The sequence below is a fragment of the Bubalus bubalis genome, chromosome 9 (assembly GCF_019923935.1).
Source record: "Bubalus bubalis isolate 160015118507 breed Murrah chromosome 9, NDDB_SH_1, whole genome shotgun sequence".
NCBI lineage: Eukaryota > Metazoa > Chordata > Mammalia > Artiodactyla > Bovidae > Bubalus > Bubalus bubalis.
The window spans coordinates 76,318,371-76,338,093 of NC_059165.1; the positions used below are offsets into that span (position 1 = coordinate 76,318,371).

Sequence of the window (19,723 nt, forward strand, 5' to 3'; positions counted from 1 at the left end):
CAAATGTAGAACCCAGAAAGATACCACACCTCAAATTTCCCAATACTCAACAAAAATTTTATAGTTCCACAGAGTGAAAAAGCAAGGAACAAAGAGTTTTATCACTCTTCAATAGATCAGTTGAACAGATACACTGCATCACACGTTAAAAATAGCAACAACTTTCCAATTTTAAAATGGACTGTGAAAAAACGAAATGCCACAGTGCCCTCTATTGTCATTTTAAAGAAACAAATAATTTGTAAAATAAACTCTAGGTTTTACATTTCTGAAACCATACTTAATATAACCAGCAAAATAAGGAACAACTTTTCATTATTAATATCACAATAAAATTTCATCTTATAAAGAGAAGCAATCTCAACCATGCCTAACAGCTTCAAGTATAGTAAACCATGATATTTTAATAACCCCCCAAAACCATTTCTATCACTACATTATTTTATTTTATAAATGCCTTCTGAAGTAGAGGAACAACAGGCTCAGAAAAATAAATCACTATTTCGGGAGAGGAAGTAACTCTCTAAAGAGAATAAATATCTTTCGATGAGACATACTGACCTAAGCATGCCTAGAGCAGTGATTTCCAAAGTGAGTTAAGTAAATTATCCCAAGCAGGTGCAAAAAGGTAACATTATCACTTCTATTTATAATTAAGCATTACTAATATTCAGTATATAGAATAACAAGCCCTCTGTGGGATGGTATATCACATGGTAATGTGTCAGGATATGCAGTATCCTAATAGAAAAGGAGTTTCATAACATGAAGTGCTAACAGCATCCACAAGGAACCTACATATATTACAAAGAGTCTATACTGAAGAAATTCTAACTACATAATCACAAACAAACAATAAGTATATGGCAGAGGTGTTTCTTCCTTACTGCTACTTCAAACTCTTCATTAGAGTTAATAAATCTCAGATATAACAATAACTTTAGAAAGTAGAAATTATAAAGACACTGGAACTGTGAAATCACATCTTACTATCAGTAACTTATTATCATGAACCTTACTATAAGTATATATTATGTTCCAAAAATACTAAATAGTAAGAGTAGGGCTCTATCACAATCAGCAAGCAATCACTCAGTCGTGTCTGACTCTGCGATCCCATGGACTGTAGTCTACTAGGCTTCTCTGTCCATGGGATTTTCCAGGCAAGAGTACTGGAGTGGGTTGCCATTTCCTTCTCCAGGGGATCTTCCTGACCCAGGGATTGAACCCAGGTCTCCTGCATTGCAGGCAGACACTTTACCTTCTGAGCCACCAGGGAAGCAGGACATTTTTAAACAGTTTATTTCATCATAATTTCTTCCTTTTATCTATGTTTTTCTATGTTTTATGATGCAAGTCATACATTAGTATATGATCAATGTGTATTATCAGAGATAAATATGTATACCTATCAGAATTACATCTTAAGTGTTTTAATCAACTATGGTATGTACTCAAAATAATTTAGGGATCACTGGCTTAGAGATAAGTTTGTTCCTACCACAGGACCTATAAAAAAATGTTAGTGTTATTATAATTAAAGAAGCCTTCAAATGAGCCAGATGCTTGGAAAACAAAACCCTGTGTCCAGAGATATAATTATATATAACAGCTATATAAAGCCTCTACTGGAGCTTCAATGACAAAATGGCAGATTAACACTGAGAATCTTATCCTAAAGTAAACATCTATAGTCAGTTATCTTATTATTTACTCTGTCTTCTTATATAGAAATAAAACAAATAAAAAATCTTAATAAGTTAAGTAAATCACTCTTTGCAAATTCTTATTTTATAGTTTCATAATTTGTCTTAAATATTACATACATAGACATGCTTTCTCATACTCAATTCACTATGAATTCTAGAAGAAACAATTTCTTACTCATTTTTCTATGTCCCTTTACTGGATACCAGAGAAGGCAATGGCACCCCACTCCAGTACTCTTGCCTGGAAAATCCCATGGACAGAGGAGCCTGGTAGGCTGCAGTCCATGGGGTCGCTAAGAGTCGGACACGACTGAGCGACTTCACTTTGACTTTTCACTTTCATGCATTGGAGAAGGAAATGGCAGAATCCCAGGGACGGGGGAGCCTGGTGGGCTGCCGTCTATGGGGTCACACAGAGTCAGACACAACTAAAGTGACTTAGCTTAGCTTAGCTTAGCTTTACTGGATACTGTCTTAATAATAACTAAATGAACAAAGACTACCCCCATGATTAATCAAAGCAAGCCTCCAGGTCCATGAGTAGCATAATTCTATGTTCCTTAGCCACTGGCCAATGAAAAGGAACAGCATGAATGACCATCCTGACAAGCAAGGAGTCAAAGCTGATCTGTGAAGCTATTCAGGGGTCAACTATAAATGAAATAAAAAATTTTAAGAAAAAAGAAAAGATGAATGAAACTAAGACTAGTGAAACTAAGATTTGTTCTTAGAAAAGATAAACAAAACTGGGGCTTCCCTGGTGGCTCAGTAAAGAATCTACCTGTCAATGCAGGATACACAGGTTCAATCCCTGATCCAGGAAGATACCATATGCCATGGAGTAACAAGACCATGTGCCCCAACTATTGAGCCTGTGCTCTATAGACCGGAAACCACAACTACTGAGTCCACAGGGCCTAGAGCCTGTGCTCCTCAACAAGACAGGCCACCGCAATTGAGAGCCCGCGCACAACTGGAGAGCAGCCCCTGCTTCCACAACTAGAGTAAAGCCCTCACAGCAATGAAGAGCCAGCACAGCCGAAAATAAATACATAAAATTATTTTTCAAACGAGGAATGAGGAACAAAAGTGATAAACCTTCAGCCAGACTCATCAAAAAATAATAATATGCAGATCCAAATAAATAAAATCAAGGACTTCCCTGGCGGCCTGCTGCTGCTGCTAAGTTGCTTCAGTCGTGTCCGACTCTGTGCGACCCCACAGACGGCAGCCCACCAGGCTCCACCATCCCTGGTATTCTCCAGGCAAGAGTATTGGAGTGGGGTGCCATTGCCTTCTCCACCCTGGTGGCCTAGTGGCTAGGATTCCAGGCTTTCAATGCAGTGGCCTGGGTCCAATCCCTGACCAGAGAAGATTCCACAAACTGCACGGTGCAGCCAAAAAGAAAGAAAAGAAAATCAGAAATGAAAGAGAAGTAACAACCAACACTATAGCTCATAAGAGATAACTATGAACTTCAATATAATACTATACACACCAGTACCATGGTCAACCTAGAAGAAATGGAAAGATTTCTAGAAATGCACAATCTCCCAAGACTGAATCAGGAAGAAATAAAAGATATCAACAGGCTAATTAATTAGTAACAACAAAATACAATCAGTAATAAAAAATCCCCACAAACAAATGTCAAGGACCAAAGAGCTTGACAGGCAAATTCTACCAAATAGTTAGACTTAACACCAATGCTTCTCAAATTATTTCAAAGATCTGAAGAAAAAGGAATGCTTCCAAACTTACTATATGAGGCCAGATTTACCCTGATACCACAACCAGACAAAGACACAATAAGTAAAAAAATTACAGACTGATATTACTAATGAACATAGATGCAAAAATCCTCAACAAAATATTAACCAACAAAATTCTGCTTTACATTTAAAGAAACATACATCATGATCAAGTAGAACTTAGCTCAGGAACAAAAGATGGTTCAATACCCACAAATCAATCAGTGTGACAGACCACATTAACAAACTTAAGAATAAAACTCATATGATCATCTCAGATCCAGAAAAAGCTTTTGACAAAATTCATCATCAATTTATGATAAAAACTCACAAGAAAGCAGATACACAGGGAATGTATCTCAACCTAATAAAGGTCATATACAAAACACCTACAGCCAATATCATATTCAACAGCACAAAATATTTTGTCCAATATCAGTAACAAGACAAGGATGCCCATTCCCACCACTTTTATTCAGGAGCATATTGAAGGTCCTAGCCACAGCAACTGAACAATAAGAAGAAATAAAAGGCATGCAAATCAGAAAGGAAAAAGTTAAACTGTCCCTGTTTACAGATGACCTGACACTATATATGAAATCCTAAAGACACCACCATAAAACCTATCAGAATAAATGAATTCATTATGTTGCAGGATATAAAATTAATACAAAGAAATCTGTTGCACTTCTATACACTATCAATGAACATTCGAAACCATTAGAAAAAATTCAGAAAAAAAAATCCAATCACAATTGCATCAAAAAGAATAAAATGCCAAGGAATAAATCTAACCAAGGAAGTGAAAGATCCATACACTGAAAACTAGAGGCCACTGATGAAAGAAACTGAAGATGACACAAACAAATGGAAAAATATACTACAGATTGGAAGAATCAGTACTGTTAAAATGACCATACAACCCAAGGTAATTTACAGATTTAATGCAATCCCTATCAAAATACTATCATATTTTTCACAGAACTAGAACAAATAATACTAAAATTTGTAAAGCACCACAAAAGACTCTGAAAATCAAACAATCTTGAGGGAAAAAAAAAATCCTGGCGGTATCGTGCTCCCTGATTTCAAAGTACACTACAAAGCTACAGTCATCAAAATTGTATGGTACCAGGACAAAAACAGACACACATCAATGGAACAGGATAGACAGCCCAGAAATAAACCAACATTTATATGTTAGTCTATGATAAAAAGGCAATAATATACAGATGGGCAAAGACAGCCTCTTCAGTAATGGTACTGAGAAACCTGGATACATGCAAAAGAATCAAACTGAATTACTTCCTCACACTACATACAGAAATGAATTCAAATTCAAACCCTTAAATTTACATTTAAAGGCTTAAATGTAAAACCTGAAACCATAAAAACCCTACAAGAAAACATAGCCTGTATGCTTTGACATTGATCTTAGCACTATATATTTTTTGGGGGTACGTCTCCTCAGGCAAGAGAAACAAAAACAAAACCAAAGCAGGGAAACTATCGATAAAAAAGGTATACGGGAATTCTCTGTACTATTGTTACAACCTTTAAGTCTAAAATTATTTTTAACTTAAAATTAAACCAATCAGTAGCCAAATTCCAACTCTTATACTCCAAAAGAAAATAATAATGAGTCGCCATTGCCACTGTAAAATTTTTACATCTTACACTACATTAGATTCTCCTTCCAAAGAATTCATTATTTATCAAGGAGAGTCATAAAAATGGATAAAGAGGGTCAAAAGGTACAAACTTTCAGTGATAAAATAAACTGCATATTTGAAAGTTGCTAAGAGAGTAGACCACCTGATGTGAAGAACTGACTCATTGGAAGAGACCCTGATGCTGGGAAAGATTGATGGTGGGAGGAGAAGGAGACGACAGAGGATGAGATGGTTGGATGGCATCACCAACTCAATGTACATGAGTTTAGGTAAACTCCAGGAGTTGGTGATGGACAGAGAGGCCTGGCGTGCTGCAGTCCCTGGATCATGAAGAGTAGGACATGACTGAGCAACTGAACTGAACTGAACTGAAGAGAGTAGAGTCAAAAGTTCTCATCACAAGAGAAAAAATTCTTCTGTAACTATATTAAGGTGACAGATGTTAACTAGACCTATTGGGGTATCATTTTGCATTGTATATAAATATCAAATCATTATGCTGTAGTACACCTGAAATTAATATAAGGTTATATGTCAACTAGACCTCAATAAATACATAAAAAAAGAATCTATGTTTTGCTAAAGCAATGGTAACTGCTGCATTTTTTGTTTAGTGATTTCTTCCCTTTGAGGGTTTGCATTAAAGATTCAATTTCAAGTATATTAAGCGTGATATATATGCTTTGTTTGTTAATTACTCAGGTAACTCTGTACCTTCAATATTGTTGAAAGTGCATTGCTGATAGAAATGTAAAATAGTTGAAACTGCTATGGAAAACAGTTTGGCAATTCCTCAAAAAGTCAAACACAAAAAACTACCATAAGAGCCAGCAATTCCACTCCTAGAAATATATCCAAAAGAATGAAAAGAAGAAACTAGATTTGATATTTGTATACCAATGTTCACAGTAACACTATTCACAGTAGCCAAAAAGAAACACAAGTATCCATCAACTAAAGAATGGATAACAGATAAATTAAAATGGCATATACATACAATTCAGGGTTTCCCAAGTGGCACTAGTGGTAAAGAACCCGCCTGCCAATCCAGGAGACGTAAGAGAGTCAGGTTCGAAGCTTGGGTCGGGAAGATGCCCCAGAGGAGGTCATGGCAACCCACTCCAGTATTCTTGCCTGGGAAATCCCATGGACACAGGAGCCTAGTGGGCTACAGTCCATACGGCCGCAAAGAGTTGGACACAACCAAAGCAACTCTGCATGATGCATGCATACATACAATTCAGTCATAAAAATGAAATTTTGATGGAACCTGAAAGCACTATTCTTAGTGAAATGTCAGAAAACAAATATTGTATGATTATACAAAGGATCTAGTGTAGGTAATTCTCAGAAACAGTATTAATAGAATAGAGGTTAGCAAGGCCTGGGGGAGAAGAGGATAAGAAAATATTATTTAACAGGTACAGATTTTATACTGGGGATGATAAAAAGTTTTGGGTAGAGATAAGCAGTGATGGTTATACAACATTATGAATGTATTTAATGCCACTGAATTATGCATTTATAAAAGGTTAAAAGGATAAATTTGTTACATACATATTAACACAATTTTTTTAAAACTGAGCTGCCAAGTAACACATTTACATGGACAAATAAATCATACACATCTTTAAGACATTTTCTAGAGCAGCTTTAGATGCACAGAAAAACTGACAAGAATGTACAGAGCTTTTCTATACACTGCTTGCCCCAACACATGCATAGCCTCCCCGTTAACATCATCCCCAATAAGAGTGGCACATTTGTTATAAATGACAAACCTACACTGACAATTTGCACAGACTTCTAAAAATAATTTCTATCCCTCTATTGAGAATCTCTGTTGCATCATGGTCACCGTATTTTTTCCTTTAGTTCTTTGTATCTACTATAAGAGTACTTCAAATACTTTGAAGTATTTTTCTACTAAATCCGAAATCTTGATCCATTCAAAGACAGTTCCTACTTTCTATTGTTCTCCCTGTATGTGAGTCACACTTTCCTGTTACTTTGCATGTTCAGTAAGCTCTGGTTGAAAACTGGACATTTTTAGACCATCTAGTACAGAAACTCTGGATTCTACTTAATTGTTCTGGTTCTGGTTCTTTGTAAATTTCAGTTCAGTTCAGTTTGGTTGCTCAGTCATGTCCGACTTTTTGCGACCCCATGAACTGCAGTACGCCAGGCCTCCCTGTCCATCACCAACTCTCAGAGTCCACCCAAACCCATGTCCATTGTGTCGGTGATACCATCCAACCATCTCATCCTCTGTCGTCCCCTTCTCCTCCTGCCCCCAGTCCCTCCCAGCATCAGGGTCTCTTCCAATGAATCAACTCTTCACATGAGGTGGCCAAAGTATTGGAGTTTCAGCTTCCACATCAGTACTTCCAATGAATGCCCAGGACTGATCTCCTTTAGAATGGACTGGTTGGATCTTCTTGCAGTCCAAGGGACTCTCAAGAGTCTTCTCCAACACCATAGTTCAAAAGCATCAATTCTTCAGTGCTCAGCTTTCTTTATAGTCTAACTCTCACATCCATACATGACTACTGGAAAAACCATAGCCCTGACTAGACAGACCTTTGTTGGCAAAGTAATGCCTCTGCTTTTTAATATGCTGTCTAAACTTAGTTAAACTTAAACTGCTATGGCCCATATTCAATTCCTGGTCGGGGAACTGAGATTCCATAAGCCTCAGCATAGCATAAATAAATTAATAAATAAATAAAACAAAACTTAAAGAGTTCTCATCATAAGGAAAAAAATTTTTTTTATTTTTTTAATCTATATGAGATGACATATGTACTACAAATTTATCAGAATAATCATTTCATGGTATATGTAAGTCAAATCATTATGCTGTATTTAAACTTATACAGTGCTGTATGTCAATTTTATCTCAATAAAACTGGAAAAAATTAAAGTACATTACATATTTTTAAAAATAAATGAAAAAACCAAATGTTATACTAGACTATCTCAGAATATATTCTCTCAGTACATAAGCACTAACAGAACTATAAATTTTTAATTCGGGACAAATATAAACATAGTTAAAAAATTAATGTGCTTTGATGTTCTTTGAAGAAAACATCTATCAGAGGGAAATGATAACATTCTTGTTTTTCTTGTGGAAAATAAATCAAACATTTAGAAAGCTCTGATGTGGTTTTTTTTAATTGGTCACTCATCTTTGGAGACTTAATTAAGATTAAGAAAAAAACTCCCTCTTGAGATATATCATTTTTGCTCAACTTTGAACATATGATTAGCTTGCACAGTAATTTGTAAATCAGTTAGCGTCCCACATATCTTAGGAATAAACTACTTCAAAGAATAAACAGATTTTCTAGATTAACAAGAAAGAACAAATTAACTTAGTGTCTTAAGAATATGATACTTTTGATATGCACAAGGAATTAAATTTGAAGACTATCTAAATTTTTATCCTAAAAATTATCATCAATAATCTAGCTTATTTTAAATTTACCCAAACAGATCTCTAAGTGTCAATACCAACTCAACAATCTCAATTATTATAAAGTAATTGCTTTGGGAATTACCATTTTTTACTTTTACCTATAAAACGTGCAGGCTGATTTACTGGTCTGCTCAGGCAGACTAGACCACAATGACGTACATGAGACCCAGATGAAAAAGCAAGTATCTATGAAGGGCAGCCAGTTAATCAGAGATGAATGAAGCAGGATGGACTGGGAGCAAGGATGACCTGGACAGATCATACCCAATCTAAAGGCATAACCAATACTCAGGATGGTGGCCCCAAAGCTGCTAGATCTCCCCATTCTTACAGAAATCAGAAATCTGGATTGTGATATAAAACATCCTCATTTTTAACTATTAGCAACTAATTTCAAACTGGTAAAAATATAATTTTAAACAAAACATCTGTGGGCTGCCAGCTTGTGGCCCCTGTGTTCTTCTTAAACACCTACAGTCTTCCCTGCTTCACTTTCTCATGTTTTCATTCCCATCACCTTTTTCTCCTGACTTCCCTGCTTCACTTTCTCATGTTTTCATTCCCATCACCTTTTTCTCCTGAATATTCAAGCCTAAAGAATACAGAATAGGTTAAGACATGGAATAAGGAAACAAGATGTTATTAAAGGATACAAACTTGGAAGCAGAAGATGAATAAATGCTGGAGATCTAATGCACAGCACTGTGATACAGTCAACAATACTATATTACATACTTCAAACTTGCTAACAGACTACATCTTAAAACTTCTCAGCACAGAAAAGGAAATGATAATTAGGTGACAATAGCTAACCAGTACCAGGGATAATCATACTGAATATATAAATGCATCAAATCAACAGGCTGTATAACCAGTACCAGGGATAATCATACTGAATATATAAATGCATCAAATCAACAGGCTGTATACCTTAAACTTACATAATATTGTACACTGACCAAATGTATCTCAATTTACGTAAAAAAGGAGCTGTGTGCATGCTAAGTCACTTCAGTTGTGCATGACTGACTCTCTGAGACCCTATGGACTGTAGCCTACCAGTCTCCTCTGTCCCTGAGATTCTCCAGGAAAGAATACTGGAATGGGTTGCCATGCCCTTCTCCAAAGAATCATCCCAACCCAGAGATCAAACCCATGTCTCTTATGTCTCCTGCATTGGCAGGTGGGCCCTTTACCACTAGTACCACCTGGGAATCCCAAAAAAGGAGCTAGAAAATACTAATGCTCAGGCATCCTGTTACTAAGCTTGAAGTAAACATACTTCTTCATGACTACTGGAAAAACCATAGCTTTGACTATACTTAGCTTTATCAGCCAAGTAATATCTCTGCTTTTTAATATGGTGCCTAGGTTGGTCATAGCTTTTCTTCCAAGGAGCAAGCGTCTTTTAATTTCATGGCCATAGTCACAATCTGCAGTGATTTTGGAGCCCAAGAAAGGAAAGTCTATCACTGTTTCCATTGTTTCCCCATCTATTTGCCATGAAGCGATGGCACCAGATGCCATGATCTTAGTTTTTTGAATGCTGAGTTTTAAGCCAGCTTTTTTACGCTACTCTTTCACTTTCATCAAGAGGCTCTTAAGTTCTTCTCTTTCTGCCATAAGGATGGTGTCATCTGCATATATGAGTTTATTGATATTTGTCCCAGCAAATATCAATTCCATCTTGTGCTTCATCCAAGCCCAGCATTTTGCAGGATGTACTCTGCGTACATAACTTAAAAAAGCAGAGTGACAATAAAGCCTTGACATACTCCGTTCCCAATTTGGAACCAGTCCATTATTCCATGTCCAGTTCCAACTGCTGCTTCTTGACCTGCATACGGACTTCTCAGGAGGCAGGTCAGGTGGTCTGGTATTCTCATCTCTTTCAGAATTTTCCAGTTTGTTGTGATCCACACAGTCAAAGGCTTTGGTGTAGTCAATAAAGCAGAAGTAGATGTTTTTCTGGAACTCTTTTGCTTTTCTGATGATCCATCAGATGTTGGCAATTTGATCTCTCTGGTTCCTCTGCCTTTTCTAAAATCAGTTTGAATATCTGGAAGTTCTCAGTTCACATACTGTTGAATCCTAGTTTGGAGAATTTTGAGCATAATTTTGCTAGCCTGTGAGATGAGTGCAGTTGTGCAGTAGTTTGAACATTCATTGGCACTGCCTTTCTTTGGGACTGGAATGAAAACTGACCTTTTCCAGTCCTGTGGCCACTGCTGAGTTTCCCAAATTTGCTGGCATATTGAGTGCAGCACTTTCACAGCATCACCTTTTAGGATTTGAAATAGCTCAACTGGAATTCCATCACTTCCACTAGCTTTGTTCATAGTGATGCTTCCTAAGGCCCATTTGACCGCATTCCAGGATGTCTGGCTCTAGGTGAGTGATCACACCATCGTGATTATCTGGATCATCAAGATTTTTTTTGTATAGTTCCTCTGTTCATTCTTGCCACCTCTTCTTCACATCTTCTGCTTCTGTTAGGTCCATACCATTTCTGTCCTTTATTGTGCCCATCTTTGCATGAAATGTTCCCTTGGTATCTCTAATTCACTTGGAATCTAATTTTCTTTTCTGTGAGAGTTGGACCATAAAGAAAGCTGAGCACCAAAGAATTGATGCTTTTGAACTGTGGTGCTGGAGAAGACTCTTGAGAGTCACTTGGACTGCCAGGAGATCAAGCCAGTCAATCCTAAAGGAGACCAGTCCTGAATATTCATTGGAAGAACTGATGCTGAAGCTGAAACTCTAATACTTTGGCCACCTGATGCGAAGAACTGACTCACTGGAAAAGACCCTGAAGCTGGGAAAGACTGAAGGCAGGAGAAGAAGGGGATGACAGAGAATGAGATGTTTGGATGGCATCATCATGGACATGAGCAAGCTTCCGGAACTGGTAATGGACAGGGAAGCCTGCGGTGCTGCAGTCCATGGGGTTGCAAAGGGTCAGACATGAATAAGCGACTGAACTGAAACATACTTCAGCTTAAAAAGTATGAAAACAGAGCTACTCCTGCAGATTTAATAGCTCCACTTCAACTAGTGACTACATCCACTCCACAATCAAAAGAAAAAGGCTTCTTCAGCAAGCGTGGAGCGTACAGCAAAGAGTCAAGCCCTTGCAGGAGCTTGGGAGCCAAGCGGACTGGAGCCAGAGACCCTGCTCTGCTACCTGATTGTTACCTCCACCTTTTCATCCTTTAAAAGCTAATGATATCATCAACTCCAGAAGGCTGTTATGGGACATAAATAAAATAACAAATATAAAACACCTCATCTCAGTGGATAACCTGCTAATGACCAGTATCTAATAAATGGGTGCTATTTTTATTGATGTGGTTTCACACAATCCTTACAACTTTGTACTTTTGAAAGAAAAAAAGCACTGGAGAGAGAAAAATTATGTCTCAGGGCCTATCTGTGTCAGTTTATGTATATGTTGTCCCTACTGTCTTCCTCCCTCAGACACATTAAAAAATTCTCTGTACTTATTTTTATGACCAATGATTTGCAAGTGATTTCCAACTCTTGTCCTCAGGCAGGAATATCCACAGAAGACATAAAAATATAATTAAGATGTTTGGCATCTTTACTATAATGAGGCTCTAACTCTTCCCAGGCAAGCCTTTACCACTGTATCACTATTCAGTTTGCATTTTTCTTAATAAAACAGAGTATAAATTATGATAGCTAAAAGCCACCCACAGAAGTCAAATTGACACCTCCATTCAAAACAAAAAAACTTCAGTGGCTATTTTGTCGGGCTCTAGTGCTTTAGGCTCAAACTTCCTGCTGCTGCTTAGTCCCTCAGTCACGTCCGACTCTTTTCAACCCCATGGACTATAGTCTACCAAGTTCCTCTGTCCATGGGATTTTTCAGGCAAGAATACTGGAATGGGCTGCCATTTCCTTCTCCAACAGATCTTCGTGACCCAGGGATCCAACTCATATCTCCTGGATTGCAGGCAGGTTCTTTATCTGCTAAGCCAAAGAGGAAGATTAGAAAAGTGAAAGTGGTTAGACGCTCAATCATGTCCGACTCTCTGCAACCCCATGGACTTCAGTCCACCAGGAATTCTAACTTCCTAACACAGCTTATTTGGCCCTTCCCAACAGAACCACCATCAACCTCTGCAGCCTCACTTCTCCTTCCTTTCTGCCAAGCTCTCCAAATACACTGTACAGATACAGTGTACTCCTGTACATGCTGTTCCTTTTAACAAGGACATACTTTTTATAAAATTTGTAACCTGCAATACCAAACTAGTATGGATCTTTTGAAGGATATTTCATTCATATTTTGTTATGGAATCCAGAGTCGCAAAACACACCTCAGAAGACGCTCAAGACAGTGGAGTACAGCTTATTATGCCAGCGGGTCCAAGAGGAATCAGTTCCCAACAAGGACCCTGATGTTTCTGAGAGGCCCATTTTTATACCCCACCCCCAAATGACTGGTTACATGTTAGCAACCTCTTTGTTGTATATGACTGAGTTTTATAACAAGTAGGGGCTAGGAGAACAAACAATTAAAGTTCGGGGGGAAGGGGGACAATGGTTATACATCAAGGGGGGATGTCTCCTTGGTTAATCTAACAGGGGCAGCCTGACCTCAACTACAATCTCCATTTGCCATCTTTAGGGAGGAAGTCTCCAGGAGACCTGGTTTCCATTAGCAGCGGTTTCCTCACTCTTGGGCAGAGTTCAGGCCCAGTTTACATCCTATCCTTAAGACGGATGACAGGCCTCAAGATGGAGTCTCTCCTGCTTTCCTCACACTGGCCCCAACATTTAAGATATGCTCTATTTCTAATGAGCAAGATTCTGCTGAGAATTTAAATTGAGTCTACACTTCCCGAACAAAACCAATCTCTAGAACTCTTTGCTGTTGCTGCTGCTAAGTCGTTTCAGTCGTGTCCGACTCTGTGCGACCCCATAGATGGCAGCCCACCAGGCTCCCCCGTCCCTGGGATTCTCCAGGTAAGAACACTGGAGTGGGTTGCCATTTCCTTCTCCAATGCATGAAAGTAAAAAGTGAAAGTCAAGTCGCTCAGTCGTGTCCAACCCTTCGCAACCCCATGGACTGCACCCTACCAGGCTCCTCCGTCCATGGGATTTTCCAGGCAAGAGTACTGGAGTGGGGTGCCATTGCCTTCTCCCTAGAACTCTTTAGGCAGTGACAATTATAGTAATGTATTTAAATGAATAGTGTTTTAAGTATTAAAAATGGGCCAAATAATTGTGACGTACTGATCACTCAAACCTAAAAATGCATTTCAATTTTAAAAACTATTATAAGCATAACAGTAAAGAAGTTCACTCAGGCAACTAGTTGAGACTCTAACAGCCTAATGAAATAAAATATAAAGAGCTATAAATTATATTTTATTGGTAACACCTAAATATTCTATTTCTAGAACTGTATCCTAACCAATTAAAACAAAATGCGTAACATGTCAAGGGAAGAAGAGTCTTTAAAAGATAGAAAATGTCACTAGAAAAAGCAAAACACAGAAATGTCAGAGTGAATTACAATTCTCAAATATTAACTAAATAAAACTGAAAACAAGCTAAAATCCAGTACATTTTTTAAACAGTAGATCAGGTTAGAGGGTAGAGAGGAATGAAAAGGCAGAGAAAAGGCAGCGAAAACACTCTGCATGAAACTATAATAGCAGATAAATGTTATTACAAATTTGTCCAAACTTCAAGTATGTACAACGCCAAGAGTGAACCCTAATCTAAACTATGGACTTTTAAGTGATAATGATGTGTCACTCGAGTCCATCAATTGTAACAAACGTACCACTCTGGTAGGGGATGTTGATAACTGAGAAGCTATGCATGTGGTGGGGGGATGGAGGGGACAGAGGCCATAAGGGAAATCTCTGTACCTTCCTCTCAAGTTTGTTATCAATCTAAAAGTGCTTTAAAACACAAAGCCTATAATGGGGCAAGAAGAAACCGATCAGAAACATTATAAAATTTTGCTAACCACAGAAGACTAATTTTTAAACTATTTCAACTAGCAGTTCTGAGTAAACTAAAAGCTATATGATAAAGCTAGCATAATTTAGCTCTGGATTTATATTTGAAACATTTTTCTTTCAGCGTTCTAGTAGACCTCATTGCCACATTTTTAAGTGTTATCATCGAACAACTTTAGACAACTTATTTAAATAAATTGTATTCACATACCCTCTATTCCAAACAGTCTCTTCTAGATACAAACTACTCACCTTTGTCAAAGGTCTACGGAATATCTACTAAACATATACAGTCAGAAAATATAAAAAGACGCTTACACTCAAGATTCTGACTCTGAGGACTTTTGATTCAGCCCTGGGTAAAGGTCAAATGGTAAAGAAAAGCAACCATTCTGTCCTTCTGCTCCCATTCTTGAAACACTTTTCTCTTGGTTGAATAATTCTTATCTTTCTTTTTTTGTGTGTGCTTCATCAGTGTCACTTTTTTCTTTTTTTTGCTGTTTTTATTTTTTAACTTTACAATATTGTATTGGTTTTGCCATATATCAAAATGAATCCACCACAGGTATACATGTGTTCCCCATCCTGAACCCTCCTCCCTCCCCATACCATCCCTCTGGGTCGCCCCAGTGCACCAGCCCCAAGCATCCAGTATCATGCATCAAACCTGGACTGGCGACTCGTTTCATATATGATATTATACATGTTTCAATGCCATTCTCCCAAATCATCCCACCCTCTCCCTCTCCCACAGAGTCCAAAAGACTGTTCTATACATCAGTGTCTCTTTTGCTGTCTCTTATACAGGGTTATTGTTGCCATCTTTCTAAATTCCATATATATGCGTTAGTATACTGTATTGGTGTTTTTCTTTCTGGCTTACTTCACTCTGTGTAATAGGCTCCAGTTTTTTCAGAAATCTTTCCTGACACCATCCTGCTATTTTCTATTACAGCATCCTACTTCTCTCCTTTCATTTTCCAGGCCTAGGTTACCAGAGAAGGCAATGGCACCCCACTCCAGTACTCTTGTCTGGAAAATCCCATGGATGGAGGAGCCTGGTAGGCTGCAGTCCATGGAGTCGCTAAGAGTCGGACACGACTGAGCGACTTCCCTTTCACTTTTCACTTTCATGCATTGGAGAAGGAAATGGCAACCCACTCCAGTGTTCTTGCCTGGAGAATCCCAGGGACGGGGGGAGCCTGGTGGGCTGCTGTCTATGGGGTCGCACAGAGTTGGACACGACTGAAGCGACTTAGCAGCAGCAGCAGCAGCAGCAGGTTACCAGAAACCTAGCACAGTGTCTGACACACAGCAGGTGCTCAATATATATCTCTAAGTGAATTCAGAATTCGGAATCCAATCTCAACTACTGTAATAGCCACCTTGATTGTCTCTCGCCTCTAATCCGTTTTATGCTTTTGTTTTGTTTTGACCGTGAGATGGCTATGTCACATAAACATAAAAGTGTTATTACGCCTTCCTTCCAACATCAGACACTTGTTTCTTGACAGCGGAGCTTCTATCCGCTCATTCCATGACCCGTTAGTGTCTTGCATGAATTAAGGGTAAGTAATCCTGAACCTGGAGAAAAGGCTTCTTACTGAAAGAGCTGTGGCTATTTCACAGGGATTTCAACCTCAACCAGTGGACCCTGCTGCTCCAAGCACAGAGATGAAGGAGACAACGCTCCCCTGGTCCTCAGTCACAGCAGCCGCCTCCCCGGCAGGGGGCGCTGCAACGCGCCCCCTCCCCCCACCCTCGCCCCGCCCCCCAAGTCCGCCGCCGGCCTCAGTCCCCGCCCTTGCCCCCGCCCGGCGGTCACCTGCAGTGGCTGCACTCGGGCCTCCGCTCCGCCGGCTCCACTGGCAGTTCCCACAGCCCGTCCGCACTGGCCCCATACGCCTCCGCCTCCAAGACGGAGGCCGCTGGCGCTGACCCGCCCACCCGCGGCTCCTCCTCCTCGGGCGTCTGAGACCTCAAGGTCCCAGGCAGCCACGCGACGGGGTCCCCGGGTGTTCGCGTCTCTTGGTGCTGCTCCATGGCAGGCGCTCAGGGCCGGCCCTCACATCGCTTCACCGCTAACCGCCGGGGGGCGCCACAAGCTGAAGAAACCGTCCCGCGCCGCACGGCGCTACGCAAGCACGCCACGTACGGAGGGCGGGTCTCCGAAACCCAGGCGGAAGACCCCGCCCCGCCGCGGAGAAGGAATGATCCCATTGGTTTGTGCCCAGTAAAACAGTTCAGCTAGAACCCGGAAGGAAAGTGTGGGTTGTCCTGAGGAGCTACTGAAGTTAGGGAAGTGTCTCTGGGGCAAGTAAAGGAATCTCTTCTGAAAACATCTCAGGTGGCAAAGTTGTACTTTCCTTATTTTTAACCCCTTCAAAAGTGAAAGTAAAGTGGAAGTCTGCATATTCCGCCTTAGGATGGCAGTTTAAGAATTATTAGTAGCTGGGTGAGTGCGCACAGTCGCAGCCGCTGACGTACTTGATAGTTTCAGGCCAGCATGGGAAAGTATGCACCGACTGTAAATAGGAGTCACTGCTGGTCTGCTTCAGAGGATTTCCTACTCTCGAAGGTCAGGAACCTGTGCCCTGTGACTTGTACTTGGTATTTCCAATAGCAAACATGCATTTTACGCTAGACACTAAATATTTATTTAAATGAGGTTTTTTTTCCTTTCTTTTCTCTTTTTTTTTTTTTTTTTTTTTTTTTTTGCCTTGTCCGAGGACCCTAAGCTCAAGAGGCATAAGAGAGCTGAGATTTCATGGAGAGGACAGAAAAGCCACAGAAAGATAACTACTTTGCCTAAGGTTTTACACCTCTGAAAAACAGCAATATAGCCCGCAGTTTTTTTTAAAACTAACATTAACTTCACTTTAGAAAAGAGACTACTTGCCTTATATGGGTGCTGATTCTTCTCACTTATTAATACTTTGTTACTTCTTCCAGCATTCAACGTTTTAAACAAGTTTTTACAGTCATATGAATTAAGTTTTGTAATGACAATTATCTTGATTCTTGAGCTACGAAAGAGCAAATATAAAACAAAGTAGATTTATCACTGATAGTAATAGAACAGTACTGTATTTCTTAAAATGTTGGTCTCACTATGACATTTTTAGTCATCTTAAAATCAAGCTTGTATATAGAATACAGGGCTATTGTTTTCAACTTTCCTGCGTTCTTTTCCCCTGAAAATAGTACCTGTCATTTATTTTGGAGTACTCGAAGGGAGGATAGAAAAAAGCTGAAAAACCTGTCTGGTGATGAATGTGGGATGGGAGAAAAAACTGGAACTTAATGCCAGTTGGAGTTGGGAGATAATGAAATCCTAGAGACTATACAAAAGGAGGTGAATCAGAAAACAAAGAAATAAGGATGCAATTTAGATTGGAGAACCAATTCTGTAACTACTAAAAGTCTCCTGTGACAACCCTTAAACTCTGATCTCCAGTCTCAAGATGTGAAATGTTCTGGCAAGTCATTTAAGGTCCCTCCAGACTCCCAACTATGAATTATGTGAAGGAGGTTAAGTTCTAACAAGTCTATTTATATTTGGTTTTCTCTTTTAACACCCAACATGAGATCATTGGTTGTACCCATCAAAGAATTCAAAATCCAACCATTTATTTCTACTACCTCTGCCCTGATTCAAGCCTGTGTCATCTCTTGCCTAGACTATTACCATAAACACATTTAAGTGGGCCCCTGCTCCATCCTTGCTTCTCTATAGTTCATTCTCCTAGAGGTTGACCTGAATCAAAGAAAACTCCCATGCAGGTGGGATAGAGCCAGAGTTGAGTGAAAAGAGAGTCATTTTTCCCCTCTGAAAAACAAGAAATTCGCCCAATGGCCAGTTTATGAACCCTGACCTTAAGAAGCCTGCAAAAAATGTATCACACACCCTGCCAGCTGCTATTTTATGTGAGTTTACCAGCTTGGGACAGACTTCAATACCAAAATAAAAACCACCAGTCACCAAACCTCTGAGAAATACCAAGGCGCTGGGAAGGTAAGCAAAAGTTCCTTTAAGAGAGAAAACCAACTTAACAATGCATCAGTGTTAACAAAATAATCTAAGATGTTAATTTATATTTTATTTATCTCCCAACTCCTAGTAACCAGATCATTGTGCTCTTTGTTTCAAGGGAGTCCGAGAAGTTACAGATTAGAGACGACCTCAGTATCAGGCCTGATGTGTGCGCACCTGTGTGCGAGGGATGAGATGGATGTGTCCTTGGGTTAAAAGCAAAGATCGTTAGACTGTTAGAGGGAAGATTTCCCTGAGAAGGGGACACGGGTTACCAAAATCCCATTCCTAACCCCCAGCGCTCCCAGGTTATGATACCACACCCAGAGGGGAGGAATGAGGGGATGACATCCTGGATGCCTAGAGGAGATGAACCCTAGATTCCAAATTTCCCAGCCTTGTGAAGATTCTACGGCTGCCACCAAGTTACATGTGACCAAGAACCAGGGACTACAGGTTTCATTGATAGCAAATGATTACAGAAGGTCCAAGGTGGCCTCCTGGGTATTTTGGCTCATGGTAAGATCCTTGACACCCTTGGGACCTTGAGTGTCACTGGTATGAAAAAGGGCCTCAATAATGTCTAACAGTAAACATCCTGGAAGCCCAGCAGAATAAGGATTCAGTATTGGATAAACAGGGCTTCCCTGGTGGCTCAGCAGTAAAGAATCCACCTGCTAATACAGGAGACATGGGTTTGATCCTTGGGTCGGGAGGAGCCCCTGGAAAAAGAAATGGCAACCCACTCCAGTATTCTTGACTGGAAAATCCCCTGGAAAGATGAGCCTGGCTGGCTATAGTCCTTTGTGTCGAAAAGAATGGGACACACCTTAGCAGCTGCGACAGCAGCAACAGTTGGATAAACTTTTATTTAAATGAGGCAAAGACAATGGAATTTCCCTGGAGGTACAGTGGCTAAGACTGCGCTCCCAGTGCAGACACCCTAGGTTTGATCTTTGGTCAGGGAACTAGACCTCACATGCCACAGCTAAGAGTTCATAGGCCACAGCTAAAAGCTCCTGCAAACCAAGACATAAAATAGAAGATCCCACGTGCCCCAACTAAGACTGCTGCTGC

The 19,723-nt window shown here is 39.7% G+C and overlaps 1 protein-coding gene across 1 annotated transcript in view; it reads right to left on the minus strand.

Annotated features, from left to right (window-relative positions):
- DTWD2 (DTW domain containing 2) overlaps positions 1-16,741 on the minus strand; it is a 70,318-nt gene extending 53,577 nt beyond the window's left edge. Inside the window, exon 1 of the mRNA XM_006078085.4 lies at positions 16,439-16,741. Coding sequence (XP_006078147.1) covers positions 16,439-16,656 — 218 coding nt within the window. The 5' untranslated portion in view covers positions 16,657-16,741. The remainder of the gene's footprint in view (positions 1-16,438) is intronic.
- Positions 16,742-19,723: the final 2,982 nt, after the last annotated feature.